This window comes from Podarcis cretensis (assembly GCF_951804945.1).
Source record: "Podarcis cretensis genome assembly, chromosome: 10".
NCBI lineage: Eukaryota > Metazoa > Chordata > Lepidosauria > Squamata > Lacertidae > Podarcis > Podarcis cretensis.
In genome coordinates, this window is record NC_137179.1 from 45,732,370 (window position 1) to 45,755,804 (window position 23,435).

Genomic DNA, 23,435 nt, shown 5'->3' on the forward strand with positions numbered 1-23,435 from the left:
TTAGCAGATGAGAATTGTCAGGGGTCTGCCATCAGAACAGGAGAGGGAGGCAGAGGGGCCGTTGGGATACAGGGAGCCTCCGAAAATCCTGCAAAGTAGTTCCTCTTCCTGCGGTGGGGAAAGCCACACCTCCAGTGGAGAAGAGGGGAAAGGGCCAGAGGATGCTACTGAGAGCCCCAGCACCTCACCTTGCCAGGCTGGCCAGGAGGGAAACATGCCTCTTTGGTCGCCCACCTTGCGCAGAAGGGTAAAACGCAAGGAAGGGAGGCGGTTTCTGTGTTTCTGTCTCTCTCTTTCTCGTTCTCTGTATCGTAACTATATAATATTAAGTGAACCTTTGCTGAATGGTCCCATGGTGAGTGCCGCAATGAAAACAAGTAGCATTTACATTGAAATCATAAAATAAAACCACCAATGACAAAGTAACAAAGCAGCAGCACGGAACAGCAGTGTGCAGCTGCACCCAGAATGTTAACTGCCATCTCAGCATAGGACTCTGGCTATATGTGCAGTCAGGTGCAGGATTATGGAACCTTCTCTCATCCTGTTACCACCATATCCTGAAATGCCACTTGTCATGACCATGTGCTTTCTGTGGGTTCATGGACAGAGATCTGCCATTCCTCTCCAACTTGACTGTGCCATTCCTGCATCCTGCTTTAATTCCAACCTTTTAATACTCTGTTACAAAAATCACAAGGTAAAAGCCTTCCATATCTCGTGGTCTGGTCATTATCTAGCTTTCATAATTTTGTTAACCACAACTTTTAACAAAATAATTAGCATGGTAACAAAATACTTATTGACTTCTTTGGCCGTTCTTGTTGGTATTTCCTCCTCTTTAGTTCCAAGCGCTGTCAAAAACATTCATATTTCACCCAACGGAATGACGAACAGCTTGAAAGTGGTTTGGACCCATGCAGGAGGAGATGTTGATTCCTACACGGTCACAATATTCCATCAGAACCACCCCCTTGATACCCAGACCGTTTCCAAAAATGTGAACGATCACACATTTAACAAACTGGAAGCAGGGGAACTGTACAAGGTTGTTGTACAGACAAGGAGCGGAACTTTGCACAACAACTCAACAGCCTTTGGGCGAACAAGTAAGTTTCTCCCTGAATGAAAGGAGGGCAAAATAATTAAGAAGACCGTTCAGTTTCCTGTTGAACAGCACAAAGGAATGGGGAAGGGGAAAGAGAGCAACTCAGTTGCAATTTTAGGTTCACAGGCTAAAATTCATTGAGTGGAATTCAGCGTTGCACAGTTACAAACATTCTATCTGCACAAGCATATCAGATTGCCAGGTAGAACGGTCCCCTCCCCCAGTGTGCTATCTGGGGGTTTTCTTGATTCTCCAGAGCCTGTTTCTTGGGGTATAGGAAACCCCATTGCACAAGTGGACACCCCTGTGCAAGGCTTCCACTGACACAGTTCATTAGGTGAATCTCATCCATTATTTCTGTAAGTTCATGATCTCAGAACAGTGATGAGTAAATTCTCATCATTTTTTTAAAAATCGTAGTTACCTGCTCCAGCACAAGTCAGAATATTAAAACCAAAGTCAAACTGTGGGTTAATATACTGATCTGTTTCAAAGCTGGTAACCTCCGTGTCCCAGTTTGAATAGAAAAGGAAATGATAGTTATAAATGCTGTGAAAAGGCTTGTTCCTAGCTTGGCTCATTACACCTTGATCTGATTGTCTGAATATGGCCCATGAATGCTAAACATTATTTACAGAATCTCAAAGAGAAAAGATTTCACTTCTTCAAGATCTTCAAAAAGGCACCCTCCCACTGAGGTGTGTTTTTTAAAAAAATATAAATACATTTATACTGAATTCTCAATCATTAAATCAGTAAAAACTTTACTAGATTATTAGGCCTGACATTTATAATACACAGTACATCAGTTTTTGAGCACTATTTGCATCTAGCTACACTCAGGTCTGAATAAATATGCATGACTCCTGGTTGAACCAGAATGGATATGTATGTCACCCCCACTCTGCTCTGTCTTGCAAAATATAATTTTAATGAGGATGGATACAAAAGACTACAAAATATTCTGTGTGCTAAGGAAATGGGAAGATGACACAGATTGGCCTGAATAAGAGATCTGGTTGACTGAATTTGATAACAATTTTGTGTGTGTGTGTGTGTAGTGTATGTGTGTGTTCACAACTAATTAGTTAATAATTTTCAAGACGCATGGATGTGCCTCACCTTTTAAACCATTGTTCCCAGTCCCTGCTCCTGTTCAGAAATTACATGCAGACAATGCATACAGCAGTTACTCGTTGGTTGTAACCTGGCAAAGCGCTGCTGGTGTGGCTGAACGTTACGACATCCTGCTTCTGACTGAGCACGGCATCCCTCTGAGCAACAAATCAGAGCCAGCTACTGCTAAGCAACACAAATTTGAAGATTTAACACCAGGGAAGAAGTATAAAGTACAAATATTGACAGTCAGCGGTGGCCTCTTCAGCCGTCGGGCAGAAACTGAAGGCCGAACAGGTAATTCCAGCATTTTTATTAGGGGACAGCAAAATAACTGAGGCTATAAACGTAGAATATTCCAGAAGACCTGCTCCGTTTTTAATATCTTAGAAAGTGTATTGTGAATATTTGTATTTGTACCTTTATGAATGAATATTGTTATTTTTAATTACTTTCTTTTTAGCTGAGGCACCCAAATAGGTTTTAAATATGTCAGCACATATACAAATAATATAACTCCTTAAATCATCCCTCCCTTAAGCTTTTGGAGACTGGCCTGCAGTACTGCAGCTACCTGTAAAATGGATTGTCCTCGTTCAGTCAGAAGGTTCAGCTGAAATTAATGAGAACTTTGCTTGAGCAGGAGATGGAGGCAACTGATAGTGAGGATACTAAATATAAATCTAGCAAAACAGATTTGGGCCACATGATGCTTAAATCAGCATTTACTTTCCCAGAATATGCAATTTAAAAATATACGAAAACAACATTGACTAGAATGTATATTCAGCCTGAAAATGATTTTCTTCAGCTTGCTGTTTCGCTTACTTTGTCCCAGATAAAAGGGTAATCTTAGTACCGTATGAAAATTCTTTGGCACTAATTTTGGCTTGAGCAAATATTTTTGCACAAACATGAAAATTATTAAATAAATTACTGCATTAACTACACATTCTTTGGCGTTTGTTAACTACTTTGATTTTGATTCAAATAAAGGCAGGATAATAAATAAATTAATAAATGCAAAACAATCTACTCATGATTCTGACAATGTCCCTTAAACTATGTGTCGTGTTTAATGATAGCAAAGGGTTAATCTACATAGAAGGAAAATATTGGCATGAAACATGTATAAACATAGTTTCTGAGGTTCAAAGGACATTTCTGCTGCCCATTTCTTACTGCCTGCCAAAAGCTACAACAGTGGATGCAATATCTTCTCTTATTTCAGCTCCAGCAGCTGCCACAAATCTGAAGGTCACAAATACGACCACTGGGTGCCTGTCGTTTAGCTGGACAACTTCTCAGGGAGAGCTGGACAAATATGAAATCTTTCTATATAATCCAGACCAATCTCTCCAGGACAGAACTTCAGGAGACCAGAATCTCAAGCAGTATTCTTTCCAGAACTTAGTACAAGGAAGGTTGTACAAAATGGTGATTGTTACCCACAGTGGCAAGCTTACTAATGAATCATCCATCTTTGGGAGAACAGGTAAAAGTATCTAATGAGCTGATCCATCAGCAGTGAGATACACTTTTAAAACCTCAATGGGCTACTTTAATTGTAAGAAGGGATTGCTAGAGGAGTTGTCGATAAATAAAACACAGACTGCTTTCCTCTGTCTTGATAGAAGGGTTCTCAAAAGCATCCTAAAACAAATAACGAAGTTTGAATTTCTTCAAGGGAACAGATCAAAGATGCAAATTCGTGTTTGTTTCTTGTTTAGTCGTTTAGTCGTGTCCAACTCTTCGTGACCCCATGGACCAGAGCACACCAGGCACTTCTGTCTTCCACTGCCTCCCGCAGTTTGGTCAAACTCATGGTGGTAGCTTCGAGAACACTATCCAACCATCTCATCCTCTGTCGTCCCCTTCTCCTTGTGCCCTCCATCTTTCCCAACATCAGGATCTTTTCCAGGGAGTCTTCTCTTCTCATGAGATGGCCAAAGTATTGGAGCCTCAGCTTCACAATCTGTCCTTCCAGTGAGCACTCAGGGCTGACTTCCTTAAGAATGGATAGGTTTGATCTTCTTGCAGTCCATGGGACTCTCGTGTTGGCAAACCCCAATTTGGCTAAAGCTTAACTGGGCATGTGTTTGATGTACACAAAGGTGGATCTAGGGGAGGGCAACAAGTTCAGTTGTTGTCAGCAATATGCTGATGACACACAGCTCTACTTCTCTTTTACATCTGCTGGTGTGACAGTGGAAATGCTAGACTGATGTCTGGCCTTGGTAATGGACTAGATGAGAGCCAGTAAAATGAAGCTTAATCCAGACAAGACTGAGGCATTATTGGTGGGTGGCTCCCTAGACCAGATGGAAGGGATATGGCCTGCTCTGGGTGGGTCACACTCCCTCTGAAAGAGCAGGTACATAACTTGGAGGGTACTCCTGGATCCATGACTGTTGCTTGAGGCTCTAGTGAGCTCAGTGACACAGAGTGCCTTCCATCAGCTTCAGCTGGTGGCCCAGCTGCACCCCTTTCTGGACTAGGATAGCCTCACTTCTGTTGTCTATGCTCTGGTAACCTTCAGGAAGTACATAGGGGGAGGCTGCCATTGAAGACGGTTTAGAAACTACAGCTGGTACAGAATTCAGCAGCCAGATTGCTGATCAAGGCAAGACAGCCTGAGCATATAAAACCAATTTGGGCATAACTCCACTGGCTACTGATTAGTTTCAATTAAAAGTGCTTGTTTTGACCTATAAAGCCATCTGCAGCTCAAGACCCTAGTACCTCAAAGGCTGCCTCTCCCCACATGAACCAATCTGGACCCTGCATTCGGTATTCAAGGCCCTTGTCCGTGTGTTTTCTGGAAGGGAGGGACAGAAGGAGACAACACAGGGACAGTCATTTTTCAGTGGTAGCTCCCTGCTTACAGAATGCTTTCCCCATGGAGGTATGCCTGGTGCCATCACTATTTTCAGCACCAGGCAAAAAAATTCTTTTTACCCAGACCTTTGGGAGAGTTTCAGATATTTGTGGCCTTGTTCAGAGGGTAGGATATGTTAGACCTGCCTTTTCTATGTATGGATATGTTTGACCTGCCTTTTCTATGTATGAATATGTTTTTATTCTGTTTTGGCTATTATGCTAGGCTATCTTTCTAGTATTTCACCTTGGATTACATTTTGTAAAGAAAGGCAGCTAAAAAGTGGAAAGAATAATTAAGCAAAGTATAAAATACCAAAAGGAACTTAATAGTTTTCAGTGGCCAGGGTTGTTTTTAATTAAAATATCTAATGATTGGAGACATTAGGATTATTATTATTTAACCTATTTTTATTATGCCCTTGTATGGATACCATAACTAATTGTCATCTTCACCTGCCCTAGGATGCAGAGTGACTCTCCACTGTTTCCTTTTTTTTCCCTTAGTTCCAGCCTCAGTTACCAATCTCAAAGGGTTCAATAAAAACATGACAGAGAGTCTGTGGTTTACCTGGGACCCAGCAGCAGGAGACGTTGACTCCTATGAACTGAATCTCTATAACCCAAATGGCACACAGAAAGAAGCACAGTACGGAAAAGACTTGACAGAATGGCACTTCCAGGGCTTAGTCCCTGGCGGAATATACACCCTTGTTGTAGTTACCTATAGTGGTGACCTGACCAATACAGCAGATACTAAAGGCAGAACAGGTAAAGAACAGCAGTTCCTTGTCTTGTTTATACTGTTGCTGCTATCATTGATTGCTTCAATGCTCTAATCAGCAGGTGTAGCAAAATAAAGACACTGGGAAATCCAATCATTGATCTGCTTTGGCCTTAAGTCCAACAATTTCACTCAGGGTTGCTTGTGCACCTTGGATTTGACTTTTGCATTCCCTGCCCCCCAGGCTTTAGCACTCTCAATATTTCATGTTCCACTAGTAGAAAACTTTGGGAAGTTCTCCAGTGAACCTGCTGTCTGAAGTGAAGGAGACGAGACAGAAGTTGATGATGCAGGTGAGCTGTGCATAAGCAAGCTGCCGGCTAGCTTTGCAGAGGCTCTTTTTATCAGCACAATATGCAAAATCAGCCAGATACATTTTGGACTGTGCCCTTTACACATCTTCCAAACACGAGATCGTGGGGTGGTACAAAGTTATTTTGGCACCTGTTTCCACCACGTCACTTTCCCCTTGAACAATGTTTAAACAAAGGAGACAAAGGTCACAGACAGGGCACAGCAGACTACTGAGAAAGCAAAAGGTTAGATAGAGGACATGGCGTTCAGACAGCTGTGGCTTGTCTGTGGGCGGAAGTGTGCTTCACACCCAGCGGGCATTCCTACAGCTGTCAGTAGATGATTTTTGGAAATATGAAAGAAGTCTCCAGTCAAGGTGGAGTAAACAAAGGGCTTGTCCACGCCTGACTTTAATGTGTATTTCAAGTCCCATTTAAATAGCATTGTCCACATGATGTCCCCCTCAAACATCTCCTATCCTGTTGGTTTCCTCATGCAAATTTGAATTTCCCCAGTCCATTGATAATTTGATAAATTTTGAAAAATGCAACTCTACTTGAGACTCTCTCTTTTTTGCTGGGGATCAAGAATCCATTTTGCAACTCGCCTTCCACACACCTTACACTTCCCTAACACCAGCTCTGTTCTGGCAGTGGTAGTACCTATTTCTTGCAAACTCCTTAGGCAGCTTAAAAAGAAAAAGAAAACATATTTGTGCAATACTGGAAAACAAAAAACCCATGGTTTCTCCAGATCTCCCTGCTTCATTCCCCCCTATTGATTTCACTATATATAACTCTATCACACAACCATATTCCTATTTTAGAATGGGAAATGCATGCCATTTTAGGATTGAATATAAAGTGTGTACATGCAAACATATTTGGAACTGGGAATTCCCTGGTGTGTGTTACTGACGATTCCTGGGTGGATGCCTTTTTTAAAAAAGGGTGTACACACTGCTCAGCAGATTCCTGCATGCTTGCCCTGTTTGCACAAAATTAATACATTTGAATCAGCAAATTTGAATGCAGGGAGAAAGCCAAAAGGGAATGTCTACAGGTATGGATGGAAACTAGTGGATTTGATCTTCAGCTGCAAATGAACACAGTTATGGACTAATAAGGTCAAATCTGAATGGAGGAAACATGGATGAGAGTCAACCCAAATGTGAACAAGGCCAAATACATAACTCCTGAACAAAACAGAAATCTATTTGTTGGTTTCCTTCTTAATTTTTTTTGGAATTATTATGTATTATGTATTCAAGAGTAATGTGCCGGGTAATTATTTATTTTCCCATTTTACGCTTTCTCTCTCTTAGTACCAATCCCTCCGAATACAGTGTCATTTGCTGATGTCACCAACACTTCCTTGTCCATCATGTGGTTGGGCCCCCCTGGCTGGACGGATTATGATGACTTCGAACTTCAATGGACCCCAAGGGAGACCCTCACAGTTTCCAATCCTTACAGTAGTAGCAAATCAAAAGGACGCAAAATAAATGGACTCCACCCAGGGAGACTGTATCACTTCAGTGTTAGGAGCGTTAGTGGAATCATTCATAAAACATACAGTAAATCACTTTCTGGAACCGTGAGAACAAGTAAGACACCATATTGGGACATTGATGAAAAGTTTGGTATTAGCCTCCAGTGCTTTAGTTAATGCTCATTTATATTATATTAATTTATATTAGCACAATAGTCAACAACATCCATAGCCCCAACATCCATTTGGGGACCTACTTCTTCTTATGTTGCCATATATTTGTACAGTTGTGGTACTGCTGTTGCGATCCACCTTAATGTTAGTCTTGACCCAGTACTCCACCCCAACAGCCAGCTGATTCATGAGTGCTTGTGCAGGGATTGATGTCTTTACCTGTTTCACATTTCTGTTGTATCCTCATCTGGTGAAGAGCTCAGAGCTCTCACTGATCAAATGCATGCACCAGGTTGTCCTGGTAGGACAAGTGGGGGCCACAGAAAGGAAACTAGGTCGGGGAAAGGTTGAGAAACACTATGGTAAAGGACTCTGTCCCAATGCCAGATTTGAAATAAGATCTAATGGCCAGTCTAGTTGGCTCCATTGTACATGGAATGATGGGGATGCCATTCTGCAAAATGTCTTAGGACAACCCTGTTGGTTTCCTGTGCTGTCCCCATCCAGATACTGAGAAGACCCTGAGCTGCTTAGCTTCAGCAAGTTTGCTGTATCCATATGTCTTCAAACCTTGCCCTTGGACTTAGCTCACATGACTGTTGTGAGACTGTAATGGGATAGGCATATCTATGACCCCCCCCCCCCGGGGTTCTTATAGGGAGGGTGTGGCATAAACATTGCACACACACAAATAGCAGTGAAATTCCTCTCTCTCATCTCAGTCAGCAATAAAACAGTTACCTAATTTTATTACAGGATTATTTTGAGGGTGAATAAGACAAGCACTGTAAAGGCATAGCAATTTTGTAAAGTGCTGTATAAATGATTCATAACAGCAGATATAAGACATAAATATGATTTTGCAAAGTAATAGGTTGAGTTCAAAGGAACTTAAATAATGTGGTTGCCATCTAATTAACTGTAGCATTAACATTAGCATTAGTACATTACCATGTTGTTCCCTAATTTAATTTTAGCTTTCATATGGTGAGATACATCTTTGTGCTATAAAGTAAGCTCGGAATATACAATGCACATTATTGATTCTGCTCCTGCTTTGCTTCAAAGGGCCAGACAAGATACAAAGTTTGCATTGCCGACCGCAGAACTCAACTGCCATTGCTTGCTCCTGGATCCCTCCTGACTCTGATTTTGATGGATATAGTATTGAGTGCAAAAAAATGGACACTGCGGAGATTGAGTTCTCCAGAAGAATAGAGAGGGAGAGATCTGTGTACAACATCATGACCCTCGTGCCCCATACAAGATACTTGGTTTCCATCAAAGTGCAGTCAGCCGACATGACCAGTGAGGTGGTAGAAGACAATACCATCACTATGATAGACCGTAAGCCTTTTATTGTATGGATAGCTACATTGCAATGGAAAGCAAAAAGGGGGGAGATGGCTTCCAGTGCATGATGCAATACTTTGAAATGAATGACATGTGGCCATAATGTGGAACATCTGTTCCACTGCATTCAGTGCATGTTGTAATAGCTGTCGCTAGTTCTCAAAGCGCTGAATGTTATTTTTAATTGCTAAACTTGCTTGCTTGACTCATACTTTTAAGAGTCATAGGCAGTTCATATATTCTAACATGCCAGCAAAACTCAGTTATTGGTTTACCTTCCATTTGCAAACTGTTTCTTTCACCTTTCCTTCCTTTTGCATCCTTCAAACAAAACAGCTAGGTGTATCTTCCTTCCTACAGTTATGAAACAGGAAATCTAGATTCTCACAAGCCTTTCTCCCTTCTCTTGATGTTTGCTCATTGTACCAGATGTTAAGGGAAGAAAGCATAGCTTCTGTGAATCCTCAACGGTTCAATCATTTCCCCTTCAGAAAAAAATGGAGAAGATGCCATAATGGCGGGTGACAACCATTGGTTTCTGGGCATGTACACACACAGTCTGATGGTGTGCATTCAGTGCTGGATGAAGTTGTATTTAGGGTTGCTGTACACATATTGCCGCTGTGTCAGTGCTGTCCCACATTGTTGGTTGATGTAAAGTACATTCTGGTTTTAATCCAATTCATGCTGAGAATGCACTTCTCAAGCACTTGCTGACACCATCTGTATACAGAGAGTGTTTTCTTAAGTCACTTCCTATTGGTGTAGACCTGGTGATGTCTCAGGGTTGTACCACTCGTCCTATCCCACCAGAAATCTGGTTTATTAAAACATATGCAATTAAGCGAGGAAGGAGTTGCATGTGCAGAGGTACAGTGAACCTTATTTCCACTAGGGATGGAAGGACCTGCCAATTTCGGTTCTCTGTTTCTCATTTTCCCCATCTTAAATTTGGTTCTCTACATTCTCTGCAGCAATTTGCAAGAGTTTCTTTAAAGAAAAATCATGATGAAAATCCTTTACATTTTAGTTCAATTTTTCCCTAATGAACACATTTTGTATATCTCACTAATGTACCAGCAGTTTTCCTTAATATAAATGCACTTTTAATGCTAAGTGTTCTATTATCAAAGAAGGGATGAGCAGCCTGAAACCACTGTTGAGTCATTAGAATTTGAATTCTAAAGGCATTCGCAGCTGATGGTTGGGTCTTGCAAAGTGCTGTACACTGAGCCCTGCCCACCTGACAAACTTGGCTTGCAGTGGGTGAATCCAGTTTCCTACCCCTGATGTAAAGAGATGAAGAAAGACTACAAAAATCTGCAATGGAGCTCACTGCAACCTAACACACTGCTGCATTCTACTTGTTAATCTTCAACAACAAGAGATGTTTTGGTGGCTAGGAAGAGCATTTCAGTGGATATTTGATTCCACTTGGGTAAAAGTTTGCATTTAGGTGCCTAGTACGTATTGACAAAATACAGCTTTTGTAACACAACTACTGCTATCATTTAGGCCCTCCACCACCACCTGCACATATTCGAGTGAACAAAAAGGATGCAGTCATTACCAAATCTTCCATCCACTTCGCTTTCAATTGCAGCTGGTTCAGTGACACCAATGGAGCTGTGAAATACTTTACTGTGGTTGTGAGAGAAGCTGATGGTAAGTTTCCATGGCTATACAAGATAGCCTGCATTGACATAGTGCCTTTGCCATAGTCTTCCACAATCTGGTTGATCATTGTAAAATCCCATTATGACCACAAGGGTGATTTCAATATACAGTAATCATGGATAAAGCATATTAACAGAAAAGTATCAGGGGTCCTTGGTAATCTACAGGTCTGTACAGTGGTACCTCGGGTTAAGTACTTAATTCATTCCAGAGGTCTGTACTTAACCTGAAACTGTTCTTAACCTGAAGCACCACTTTAGCTAATGGGGCCTCCTGCTGCTGCTGCGCCGCCGGAGCACGATTTCTGTTCTCATCCTGAAGCAAAGTTCTTAACCTGAAGCACTATTTCTGGGTTAGTGGAGTCTGTAACCTGAAGTGTATGTAACCTGAAGCGTATGTAACCCGAGGTACCACTGTAATTTGATCCCCACAAGCCTTGTTCTGCAGTAATAACACAGTATTTTACTTCCATTTTTTTAACTTTTCCAATCACCCCTTTCTAGGCAGTGAAGAGCGGAAGCCAGAACAGCATCACCCTTTGCCTTCTTACTTGGAATACAAACACAACAACTCCATCCAAATCTATCAAACAGATTATTTTGCAAGTAAATGCACTGAAAGCCCTGACAGCGTTTCAAAGAGCTTTGATATTAAGCTTGGAGCAGAGATGGAAAATCTGGGAGGAAAGTGTGATCCAAATCAGCAGAAATATTGCGATGGGCCACTAAAACCCAGGACTGCCTATAGGTCAGATTTAGTGCGGTAATCATGCCACAAAAAATGTGGCTTGTCATTTGGAACTGTGCTTTCTGGAAGCATTTGAACTACCGAGGATTAATAGCCTCTGTTGCATGATGTTATCTGTGCTTTACTGTGCCATTTATAATAGCTTTGCCCTGCTCTGTCTCATAGATAATGTCTAAACATTTCCTTCACCCGTGTCTGTCTATCCTGCAGTGAGTTAGATAGAGGACTCTGTAGCGTGTCATTTTTACACTGATCAGTGAACGTGCTAATCCCTCAGTGGATAACCTTAGGATGATCCCTAGTCCTCATCTGCAGTATAAAAGTGTTCAGTGCAGCTAAAATACCAGCACACACATGATGGATACTTTTGAAATTGTGGGCAAAATGTACTAGACTCTTTTGTCAGTGTAAGACCAGTTGCCAAACTCAAATGGTCCAAAAATCATGATCAAGTTATTTTTCCATTTCCCCCTCCCTATCATAAATCCTGTTCATTTGTGAGAAGAAACTCCAACCTTGTAGGGTAGTTTTTACTAGCCTATTTAAACTACTGTCTATGGTACGTTTTTCTCTGAAATTCTCAGACTAGAAAAATGATCTCATAAAAGTATTACCAGTTGGATAACTTTGCCATTGTTCCAGTTTAAAAACAGGTATAAATGTACAATGTTTTATTCTGATGGAGTGTGGAGTTACTAACCAGGGTCTACCTATTAGTATGGGGCTGCTGAATAATCCGTTGCAGCCCAGAACTTAGGTTTGCTGTGCCAACTAATACGTATTTAGGATAAGTACACCAAACTCTCTGCCAAAACAATATTAGTCATCATAATGCAGAACTTTAGAATCAGAGTGCCAGTTCTTTAGAAGGTGGGCCCAGTTTTCCAAATGTATTATGTAGCCAACTTTGAGAATTGACAATGATAAAGCAAAATAAGCAACACTGCCCACTGGGTAGTGAGACTAATCATATGTGGTTTCTTTCATCTCTTAAGAGCCACAAGTTCCCCAGCCCTGGTTTCTTCCATTTAGCACTATCATTGTATATTATACATCCCAGGGAAATCTAATTTTAAAAACCATTCCCCTCCTTTCCAGGATCAGCATCCGGGCTTTCACACAACTCTTCAAAGAAGACCTGAAGGAACTTCCCGAGCCCCTGTTTTCTGATACCTATTTCTCTTTGCCAATTGTTACCGAGTCAGGTCAGTTTCCCCTCCTACCTATGAAGCATTTAAAGGTATCTAAAACATGAGCATTTGATGGAGACAAAAGACAGCAGGAAGGGGCTTGTAGAGCTCTATCTTGGCCAAAAGTGACTTTCGTCAAATCCATCCATTTAGAAGGCTGATTCAGCCACTGCTATTTAATGAGAACCTGTAAGCAACATGGTTCATGCCATCTTCACTTGGAGACTCTGTAGCGAGCCACCTTTGATGAATCTCTGGAGAGTGTCTGATGTTGTGGAGAATGTGGAAGCCTGCCTCTTAATAGGGACTGGTCATCAGAAGACGATTTTGCAAGTCTAATTTCAGCCAGAGCTGACTGGGACTCATAAAGTTTTATATTGTTCTGCTTTAAGGATTTCTTTTTCATCGCTCCTTCTTTATTTAAGCATTTTCTGCATTTCAGAATTACAGTACATTTGAAACCTGAAATAATATGGGTTCAGCACTAGAATGTTTATTTTTAACACAGTTATCCCCCCTCACACACACACTTTTATATATATATATAATTTTTTTTAGCTACTCATTCATTCAGGAGTTTCTATATTGTGGTTTGACCAAATGGTCACAGGTTGATTTATAATTTTTAAAAATGCTGGTTATGTTCACTGTTGGAGGCAGTATGCCTCTGCATTACCATTTGCTTGTAACCACAGGTAGGGAGATAAAACAGGAGATGAAAGTAACAACCCCTCTTCTGCTGTTTGTCCTCAGCGTTTGGTAACTGACAGAATACTACCCTTTGCACATGAAGGATTTAGCTTTTGCTAACCCTGGTAGCTATGTTCTCACACTACAGTTGGAGGCGATATGCTTCTGAATGCATGCTGCTGAAACCCATGGGGAGGGGAGAGTGTTGTTGTATGCAGGTCCTGCCTGCAAACTCCCCATAGGTTTCTGGTTGGCCACTCTGAGGGCAGGATGCTCGACAAAATGGGCCTTTGGGCAGATCCAGCAGGGCTTTTCTTACATTTGTATGTGATAAATACATACCGTATTTTTTGCTCTATAAGACTCACTTTTTTCCTCCTAAAAGGTAAGGGGAAATGTGTATGCGTCTTATGGAGCGAATGCAGGCTGCGCAGCTATCACAGAAGCCAGAACAGCAAGAGGGATTGCTGCTTTCACTGCGCAGCGATCCCTCTTGCTGTTCTGGCTTCTGAGATTCAGAATATTTTTTTTCTTGTTTTCCTCCTCCAAAAACTAGGTGCGTCTTGTGGTCTGGTGCGTCTTATAGGGTGAAAAATATGGTAATTTAAAACACTGAAACAGCAACAGTTACATAATTCTAATCAGTCCAAACTGTCCCATTGTATGCACACACGTGTTTGCTTGTGCAGATCCTTGCTAGGAATTGTATCGGAAAACAGCAAAAGGTAGGCATAGACTATTCTATCATGACCTTTCTTCTAACTTTAAAACTCTTAAGTCTGATTTGTGTATACAATTGTTTCAGAGCCCTCACTTGGAGTTGTCGAAGGGGTGAGCGCTGGTCTGTTCCTAATAATTATGCTGGTGGCTGTCACTGCATTGCTTGTCTGCAGACGAAAAGCAAAGTGAGTAGAAATTCACGTTTCTTTTTTCCTGGCGCCAGAAAGAATAAATATAAACTTATTCATCATGCAATGTAAATTTCACTTTATGACAGGTGCTCTAAATGCGAGAACTACGATTTTATCGTTGCACCTTTTGAAGCTATTCCTCAGTAGGGCCTAAGTGCTCTGTGTGTGTGTGTGTGTGTGTGTGTGTGTGTGTGTGTGTGTGTGTTTGAATCTTGAGTGGCAGATAGATTTGCTATGATATTTATTGGTCAATATAAGTAGGAGCAGGATTGCAGCCTTAATGCTGTTACTGTTCTTTGAAGAGGAGGTGCATCATGTGCAAAGCAGCAGCGTCACACAGAAAAATAGAGGAGTGTGATGTTGCAATGATTCAGTCTTGAATTGTTCTTGTAACAGACATGTTTGCTTTTGGCCACAGGAGGTGGCTGTCCTGGCAGGGCAAAACAACATATCTCCCTCACTAGGGCACCAGATATAACAAACACTTGACAACTTCTTGTGTTGCAGTAGTGGCCATGAAAGACCAATGGTGAGAATGAGCATTCGCAGGGACAGACCGCTCTCTGTTCACCTGAACCTGGGACAAAAAGGGTAAGGTCAAAGTGCTTGCCCTGGCATCCTTGGACAATGCAGTCTGTCTAATCACCATCTGACCTTTTCTTTCTTTTTCTTTCTTTCCAAATAACCTGAAGGAGCCGGAAAATGTCCAGGTAAGAGCCAATGCTAAGTCATCCTTTCTACTGCACTGGAAAATACTGGCTCTTTGTTTTCATAATGTGTTAACATACGGTGTTTTCTTTCTCTCCTTGCCCCCCTCCCCGCGCCCTGCTTTGAATGTTTTAGCCCCGTAAAAGTCAGTCAGTTTGAAATGCACTTCACCAAACTCCAGGCAGACTCAAACTACCTCCTGTCAAAGGAATATGAGGTAAGGACCAAACAGAGTGAAAAGAATGGGCTGTTTGGGTACATCAGGCTATCATTCACAATACATTGACTCAAGGCCAGTCGTATTAAAGGAGACCGGATCAGTGGCGGTTGACATACGCAGGGAGAAAACATTGCATTGTTTGGGAATAATAATAATAATAATAATAATAATAATAATAATAATAATAATAATAATTTTATTATTTGTACCCCACCCATCTGGCTGGGTTTCCCCAGCCACTCTGGGCGGCTTCCAACAAAGATTAAAAATACATTAAAATGTCACACATTAAAAACTTCCCTTCAGATGTCTTCTAAATGTCAGGTAGTTGTTTATCTCTTTGACATCTGATGGGAGGAGGCGGGCGCCACTACCGAGAAGGCCCTCTGCCTGGTTCCCTGTAGCTTTGCTTCTCGCAATGAGGGAACCGCCAGAAGGCCCTTGGCATTGGACCTCAGCGTCCAGGCAGAATGATGGGGGTGGAGACACTCCTTCAGCTATACTGGGAATCAAGATGGAAAGGGACATGACATAGATAGCAGCAGGTGCCAGAGGGAGGTATCAGTGGAACAGGGCTCTAGGGCATAGGCTAAAAAATGCAGGTGCCTTTTTGGGGTCCTTGCTCAACAGTTTTCAGCAACCGACACAAACTGTTTATATCAGCATTTTGACATGAAGTGGCTGCTGAATATTACTGTGCACTATTTGTTCCTCCTGGTTTGTTCCCTCTCGGCTGTTTCTCCTTTGCAGTACCCAACAGTATGTATATATGGTGCTTTTCCACTCTTGGTTGGCACTTATTGGGTCTCTGAGCAGTGCAGCTCATCCATCTATGTACATCGCCCTCAGGCATCCCCTCTCAATCCAATTAAGAAGAGCCATCCTGGATCAGGCCCATCTTGTGCAGCATCCTGTTCTCACAAAGGCCAACCAGTTGCCTATGGTGGGGGGCGTCAGGGCACCCCCAAGCAGGACCTGAGTGGAACATCAGATTCCTTTCTTGTGATTTCCAGATTGATCCTCTATGGACAATACGAATACATTGCATGTCAGCCTCCAAAGTCTTTATTATTTGCATTTATTTAAGCAAGTTCCCACGTTTCTAAGCAACAGACTCATCTGGCATGATGAGAAGTGGCTCTGTTGTATAGTAGCTTAGCACTAGAAATTGCCTTGGAGAGGTGAGGATCAAAGGCTTGAATCACTTGGTACTTGGCACAAATCCAGAACTGCTTGAATTCAATCACACATCTGTTTCCATCCTTTAGTCTTGGATAGCTGATGTGCTATAGAGACCATATATTAATATAATTTAACCATTTTCATCTCCTCTTTTCTTTCTTTTGGATTTTACAGGATCTAAAGGATGTGGGTCGAAACCAATTGTGTGACATAGCACTTTTGCCAGAGAACAGAGGGAAAAATCGATACAATAATATATTGCCCTGTAAGTTTCCGGCTGGATGCAAGCCTTTTCTTTTTCTCTTCCTACATCTTTTCAGCAAGAATAAGAGAGACAGGAAATGTGGTATATCCTTCATCCCAGTACTTCTACCTGGCAGAAAAGCACCACTCCCATCAAGGGGTCTTACCCTTTGATATTCATACTGCAGGTCGCATAATGAGAGAATTCTCTCACTTCGAACCCAAAGTGCAGTGACTAATAATGTTCATCTTGGTTATGAAAAGCTTCAGCCGTTAAAGCAATTTTGCTGAATTGTCACTGTTGATGGTAGGCAGATGTAGCAATAAATAGCAACCTTTGCATGCATGGTTGGTTTTATGTGATCAGCCAAAAGACAAACAGCCAAGTTTAGTATTTGCTCAAAAAAACCAGAAACCAAACCTGTTCTAATACGTCCATAAATCACTCAACCAGCATTACTGATTTGGTAAGCAGTAGATTTTTCTTTTATCTATCAGAATAAATTTAAAGTCCACAGAAAGATTAATGGTCCATGACTTTAGAACACAGAACAAGTGAAAGTAGGATGCGTTTTCAAAGAGTGCATGTGTTTTTTTCATCTACAAACTCTTAAGAACTCTACTGCAACATGTAAAGAAGAGAATACCAATAAAAGCAGGATCTCCATAGTATACTGTCTCATGTTTTGGGAACATTTACTGAGACCGTGAGGACTCCCAAGTCAAATAGCCAAGATAAGAGGAACAGCCTCCCTCATCTTAACTGGTGAAGGTGTCAACCGAATCTTCCATGACATCTTTTTTTGAAGGGTCAGTTTAAGTGATCAGAGAGAAGATATCCCAAAGCTAAGAAACTTCTCAAGCAACATTTCCGTTTTCAGTATAATTTCACATGGGAGGGTTTTTCTTTCAGCTGTTAATAAAAGTAGTACCCAATGTATCCAATGATGAATCTTTGGAGACAAAATCTGGGCTACAGTGTTGTAACAGAATTTGTCCCCATGCTGAAGCTTCACACAAGCAAGTGTCCTGTCCCATAAGTGGAGTCTTGTTTGAGAAAAGAACTGAGGACAGAAGATCTAATTTTAATCCACAAAAACATGGTCACATGTCTCCACTCTGTCCAGGAATAGAGGTTTTGTGGGAAATCCTAATCGGGCAAGCTTATCATATTACTTGCTTGCTAAAAGGTAATAAGAGGACAATGAAGAATGCAACCAATTTTTATGGCTGCAATGAAATACATTTTTCACTTGCTGCTGTGCCTCCAGAAGACTTTTGTGCAATGTGAAACCTCAACAGCTGGGCGTGTCTATATGCTAACCGCTCGTCCATCTCTCTTCCTTGATCTTGGAGTCATGGAAGAATCAGCTCATCATCATTTCTCCCCTCCTTGCACCCTCTTGTACCTTCTGCTACCTAAAGCAGTGTCCCAAGAAACTCAAAATCTGGAACCTGAAAGCTGCTCCAAAGCCATCCAGTAGTTATGAGGAACTGCAGTCAGGAAAAAGAAAACACCAGAACACATGGAGATGTTCTTGCACAAACCCAAGGAACACTGAATCCTGGTTCTCTGGCTTTGTTATAAAATTGTCCATTATATAAGATACAAAAGAAATAGCCTGATGACACATCTAAAAATCTACATGTATATTTCCTCTATATTGGCAATTCCTGCCTTAGCTAATCAGAGGCTTTGCAGCCAGTTGGAATAATTCCCAGTATATTTGCCTGTAAGAATTCATTTCCAAACCCGTATTTCTGCATCGTGCTTCTGAAAGTTTTCAGCTACTATATTTCACCAAAAGAGAGGGCAGCCAGATAAAAATGAGGACAAGATTCCTCCACCTTTAATTGCTGTGTAACAGGGGAAAATTCTGCAGGTGTGACTTTCATGTTTCATTCTGCAGGTGTGACTTTCTAATCTTTAGAGTCATCAGCATGATTTGTCTCCTAGTTAAGAAATTCCCTGCCCCCATTTCTAGCATGCCTAGATGAAACATACTGAATAAATATGGACCATCATTGCTACATACATACAACTGAATATTTAGATTCACACCTTGACTGTCAGTACTTATTCATTGTTATGCATTTATTAAAATTAAGGGAACCAATAGTGAAAATGTTTTTGCAATGAATCTCTTCCACAGATGACACAACGAGAGTAAAACTTTCAAATGTAGATGATGACCCATGCTCTGACTATATCAATGCAAGCTATATCCCAGTAAGTGACTCCGTGCTTCCTTTTTACAGCCCTTTTAAAAATTGGGTATTTGACAGCAATCTTTACTCAAGTTCATAAACCTCTAATCCTCATACCCAGCCCAGTTATACTTACAATCCAAATATGAAAATTGTGCCTGGCGGGCTGCCATAGAATTGAAATTCAGTAATCACTTAAGGCCATTTTCTGGACTTTGTGTGAGCAGCATTAGAATCAGCCAAGAACAACTTTTTAAATATCTCTGTCTTTGTGGAACGTCTACAGATAGGTCCAACTGTTTGGCACACAGTGCCCGAAATTGTATTTCATCTTGAAACATGCATATCTTACATTAAAGCACAACTGGCAAAGATTACACTCTCATTTGTCATAAATGGCAGAATGCCTCCAGATCCATAGATCACCAAATAATGTCCTATCCGTGGTGGTCTATCTACCTCCCACAACCCGTGATCTGGTTTCTAATCCCTGTATTAGTGTTTTCCTAAGTCACATTTACGTTATGCTTTCCTCTCATAAGGTAGACCAGTGTTCTTCAACCATGGGTTCCCCTGTATCGTTGGACGGCATCTCCCATCATCCTCAAACTGCTTAGCCAATCATGGGGGATTCAGAGACCCAAGGCTGAAGGACAATGAGCTATACTGTTGTGAACACTCAATGTTAAGATTTTCACTCTGTCATCTATTGTAATTATAACTGTGGACACTCCAGAAGACCTTGATGAATTGATTGGGTGACTTTGTTGCCATGACATCCCAGTTTAGGATATTATTTCTGTTGTTATTGATCTTGCCCATCCTTCTGCTGGCATAATGGTTCTCCTTCTCCCATTTTATTCTCACAATGAACCTATGAGGTAGGCAAGATAGGGACCGGTGGCCCAATTTCACCTAATGAGTCTGATGGCTGATGAGGGATTTGAACAGCTTTGGCCATGCCAGTGTTCCCCAGATGCTTTTTACTACAATTCCCATCATCCCTTGCCATTGCCAATGCTGCCTGGGGTTGATGGGAAATGTAATCTGAAACGGCCATAGGGCAGCAGGTTGGTAAAGGCTGGCCTAGTACAATATAGTTAACATGAACAAGAGCTAATAAATATCTCCTAACAAGATCCAAGTTGTTGGGTAAACTGAATTTACTGTGGTCTAACCCACAGACCCTAGAGCTTGCTGATCAGAAGGTCGGCAGTTCTCCCTGTGACAGGATGAGCTCCCATTTTTAGGTTCCAGTTCCTACCCACCTAGAAGTTTGAAAGCACATCAAGTGCAAGTAGATAAATAGGTACCACTCCGGCAGGAAGGTAAACGATGTTTCCGTGCGCTGCTCTGGTTTGCCAGAAGCGGCTTAGTCATGCTGGCCACATGACCCAGAAGCTGTCTGCAGACAAACGCTGGCTCCCTCGGCCTATAGAGCGAGATGAGCGCCGCAACCCCAGAGTCATCCGCGACTGGACCTAATGGTCAGGGGTACCTTTACCTTTACTTTTAACATTTTCCTTGGGAAGAATCAGTGGATAGGCTTTGATCATAATCTTGCTGTTGTTTCTTAATTTCAAAACCGTTAGTCTTTTTTTTAACCTAGAGCTATTTGTCCTTCAGGCCTCTTTTAAAGAAAAGCCTGCTCTCCCCTTGCATCATTCTCTGTTATGCATTGTGTGAGTCAATCTTGAGAGGGCAAGGACGATTGGCTGGTGAGGAATGGATGGTATTGTTTTGCGGCATGGTGCTTGGAGTACAGTGCCTTTTGATCCCCGTGATTCAATGCACTGACACATTCTCTTTCTCTTCTCCAATCACCTTACTGCTCTCAAGCCTCAAAGCAACCTTCAGCACTGTGCTTTAAAGCCAGTTATCCAAGAAAGATGCCTCTGCATACGACGACACTATCTAAACTAATCATAGGTTTCTAAATTGGCAGGGCAATAATTTTCGCAGGGAATATATCGCAACTCAAGGACCTCTGCCCGGCACAAAGGATGATTTCTGGAAAATGGCATGGGAACAGAATGTTCACAATGTTGTCATGGTAACCCAATGTGTTGAGAAGGGTCGGGTGAGTAAATAGCTTTCCTGTTTCTTGATTACATATATGTATCTGTATCTCACACTAGCACTTGAGATAACCCAACCAGGGTCAGGACATGTTGCATTCCACATCGTGTAAAGAGCTTCACGACAAATGCATGAAAAGATCTACAGAAGATAATCCAAGTAGCCTTCTGGCTTGGAGCCATTAGTCCTCCAGTGGCAGATCAGTGTGCTAATGTGATTATCTTCCAGAAGGAAGGCAGGGTGTGGATCAGTGATGCTATTGGTGCACAGGACAGCTGTCGTTTTAATGTGAAATTGCTACTCTTTTCCCCATAAGAAATGAGTGAACATTGACATGACAGAAGATAGCAGGATGTACCTGTTGAAGCGTGGCTAGTTACGTGGCTTACTGTGGGAGAATGATGAGTGGGCAGCACTAAAAACCCTCTGTCTGAAAGCACCCTAGCATTCTACAGTTGTAATTTGCATCCTGATAAAATCTGCACTATGCTTCTAGAAGAGAATACATCATAATTTGTGCCATCCATGTAATTGTATATAATTGTATATAATTTGCTGGGCCTTTTAAAGTTAAATATAAAGAATTCACATCAACTGATGTTATGTTTTGTCATTTTTGTTTATTGATTACCAAAGGGAATATAGGCATAAAAGTAAATCTATTCTTCTGATAGTAAAAGCAGACTCCTCTTTGTTTCTTTAGGTGAAATGTGACCATTACTGGCCCTTTGATCAGGACTCCTTATATTATGGAGACTTAATAGTCCAGATGCTATCTGAGTCAGTACTCCCAGAATGGACAATAAGAGAGTTTAAGGTTTGCAGTGTAAGTATAATTATTTTAGCAAGCCTTCCTAAAAAATAAAGTTACACTGGCAGAGAGTGAGTATTAAATAATCAACTGGTTCCTTGGGCCAAAAGTTAAAGACTAGGAGTCCCCCAATCCGATACTTATTTACCTGGGAGTAAGTCTCACTAAACAAAATGGAAGTTACTTCTGAGTAGGCATGTAAGAACTGCTCAGTGGAAGTTGTTTCTCACATTACAATGAAACAACATGAGAGTGTGTTTGTGTTTTGAAAAGGCATGCAGATATCATTCTACTGTCACAGCATGAAGCACCCAACTTTCAGCTAACTCTTTGAGCTGTTAGATCTGACTAGTGTGTGGCAAATATGGCCTGGTTGCTGCTGTGTCATAAACTTTATATACCTATCTATCTGCCAGATCCTTCTCACAGTTTTTTGTTTCCTGGTCTGACTGAGAGCTATTTACAATTGAAATAAAATGGCAAGTGTCATCCCTTATCTCAGATGTGGGGGGGGGTGAGCTTTGGCCCTCCAGATGTTGCTGAACTACATCTGCCTTCATCTGTGGCCATTGACCATGAGCCCTTGGGCTGGTGAGAGTTGAGGTTCAGCAACCTTATCCCTTATCTGTACAGTGTGAGAACCTGCTCTCTAATACTCAGCGGAGATACACAGTGGTGTATATTGTCTGCTTTCCATGTCTAATTTTCCCCTCCGTCTTCAATTGACCTTATAGGAAGAGCAGCTTGATTCCTCTAGACTCATTCGTCAGTTCCATTACACGGTGTGGCCAGACCATGGTGTACCGGAAACCACCCAGTCCCTCATCCAGTTTGTGAGAACTGTACGAGATTATATCAACCGAACACCCCGTGCAGGACCAACCATAGTACACTGCAGGTATTAGCAGGACAACAGTGCTTTGAAGACTGGGTTGGGGGTGGGCGAGAGAGCATCAAAAAGTATTTGCCTTTTATTTGCTTTCCAGACTCACTGAGCAGGTAGGACTTCTGATAGCCAATTGGAAGTTTAAGTCTTCCCCAAGTGCAAAGTGTACCTATCAAGTGATCATTCTTCCAACCATTTTGCCGGTGGGCGGCACTGAGAAGTTTCCCTGCTTCTCTCTCTGTTAAAATACAAAAGATGGAAATGATGGAAATGAATACAAATGAGAGCTCAGCTTGAGCCTCCTGTGTCTTACTAGCTAGATGAGGAAGAGGAGCAGCAAATCAGGAGACACACTGTTTCTGTATTCTTTTTCAGTGCTGGAGTTGGAAGAACAGGCACCTTTATTGCACTGGATCGAATTCTTCAGCAGTTGGACTCAAAAGATTCTGTTGATATTTACGGAGCTGTGCATGATCTGAGGCTTCACAGAGTCCACATGGTCCAAACAGAGGTAAGCATTATTAGGATGCCACTACTATCATACCACAATAACCGGAGAGTCCTTGCTAAAAACTGAATTGTTTGGTTCAAACCAGTGTATGAAATTCCAACACACTTTTTCCACTCTCCGAACTTCCTGGTCCACTCTACTGGGTTTGGGTGAGGTTCTGGTGCTGCTGCTGCTT

At 41.7% G+C, this 23,435-nt stretch overlaps 1 protein-coding gene across 4 annotated transcripts in view; it reads left to right on the top strand.

Moving 5' to 3' along the window:
* The window catches only part of PTPRB (protein tyrosine phosphatase receptor type B), a 72,270-nt gene that overhangs the window by 40,087 nt on the left and 8,748 nt on the right, over positions 1-23,435 (top strand). For all 4 annotated transcript variants that reach the window (XR_013843183.1, XR_013843184.1, XR_013843185.1 and 1 more), the window contains 19 exons: positions 846-1,109; positions 2,252-2,521; positions 3,456-3,719; positions 5,609-5,872; positions 7,504-7,785; positions 8,913-9,191; positions 10,713-10,862; positions 11,378-11,621; positions 12,720-12,826; positions 14,307-14,406; positions 14,920-15,003; positions 15,105-15,122; positions 15,256-15,337; positions 16,697-16,787; positions 18,919-18,995; positions 20,919-21,053; positions 21,756-21,878; positions 22,598-22,761; positions 23,125-23,260. Coding sequence is in view for 1 of the 4 variants with exons in the window: in XM_079994006.1 (XP_079850132.1) it covers positions 846-1,109; positions 2,252-2,521; positions 3,456-3,719; positions 5,609-5,872; positions 7,504-7,785; positions 8,913-9,191; positions 10,713-10,862; positions 11,378-11,621; positions 12,720-12,826; positions 14,307-14,406; positions 14,920-15,003; positions 15,105-15,122; positions 15,256-15,337; positions 16,697-16,787; positions 18,919-18,995; positions 20,919-21,053; positions 21,756-21,878; positions 22,598-22,761; positions 23,125-23,260 (3,134 nt within the window). In the remaining 3 variants the exon portion in view is untranslated. The remainder of the gene's footprint in view (positions 1-845; positions 1,110-2,251; positions 2,522-3,455; positions 3,720-5,608; positions 5,873-7,503; positions 7,786-8,912; positions 9,192-10,712; positions 10,863-11,377; positions 11,622-12,719; positions 12,827-14,306; positions 14,407-14,919; positions 15,004-15,104; positions 15,123-15,255; positions 15,338-16,696; positions 16,788-18,918; positions 18,996-20,918; positions 21,054-21,755; positions 21,879-22,597; positions 22,762-23,124; positions 23,261-23,435) is intronic.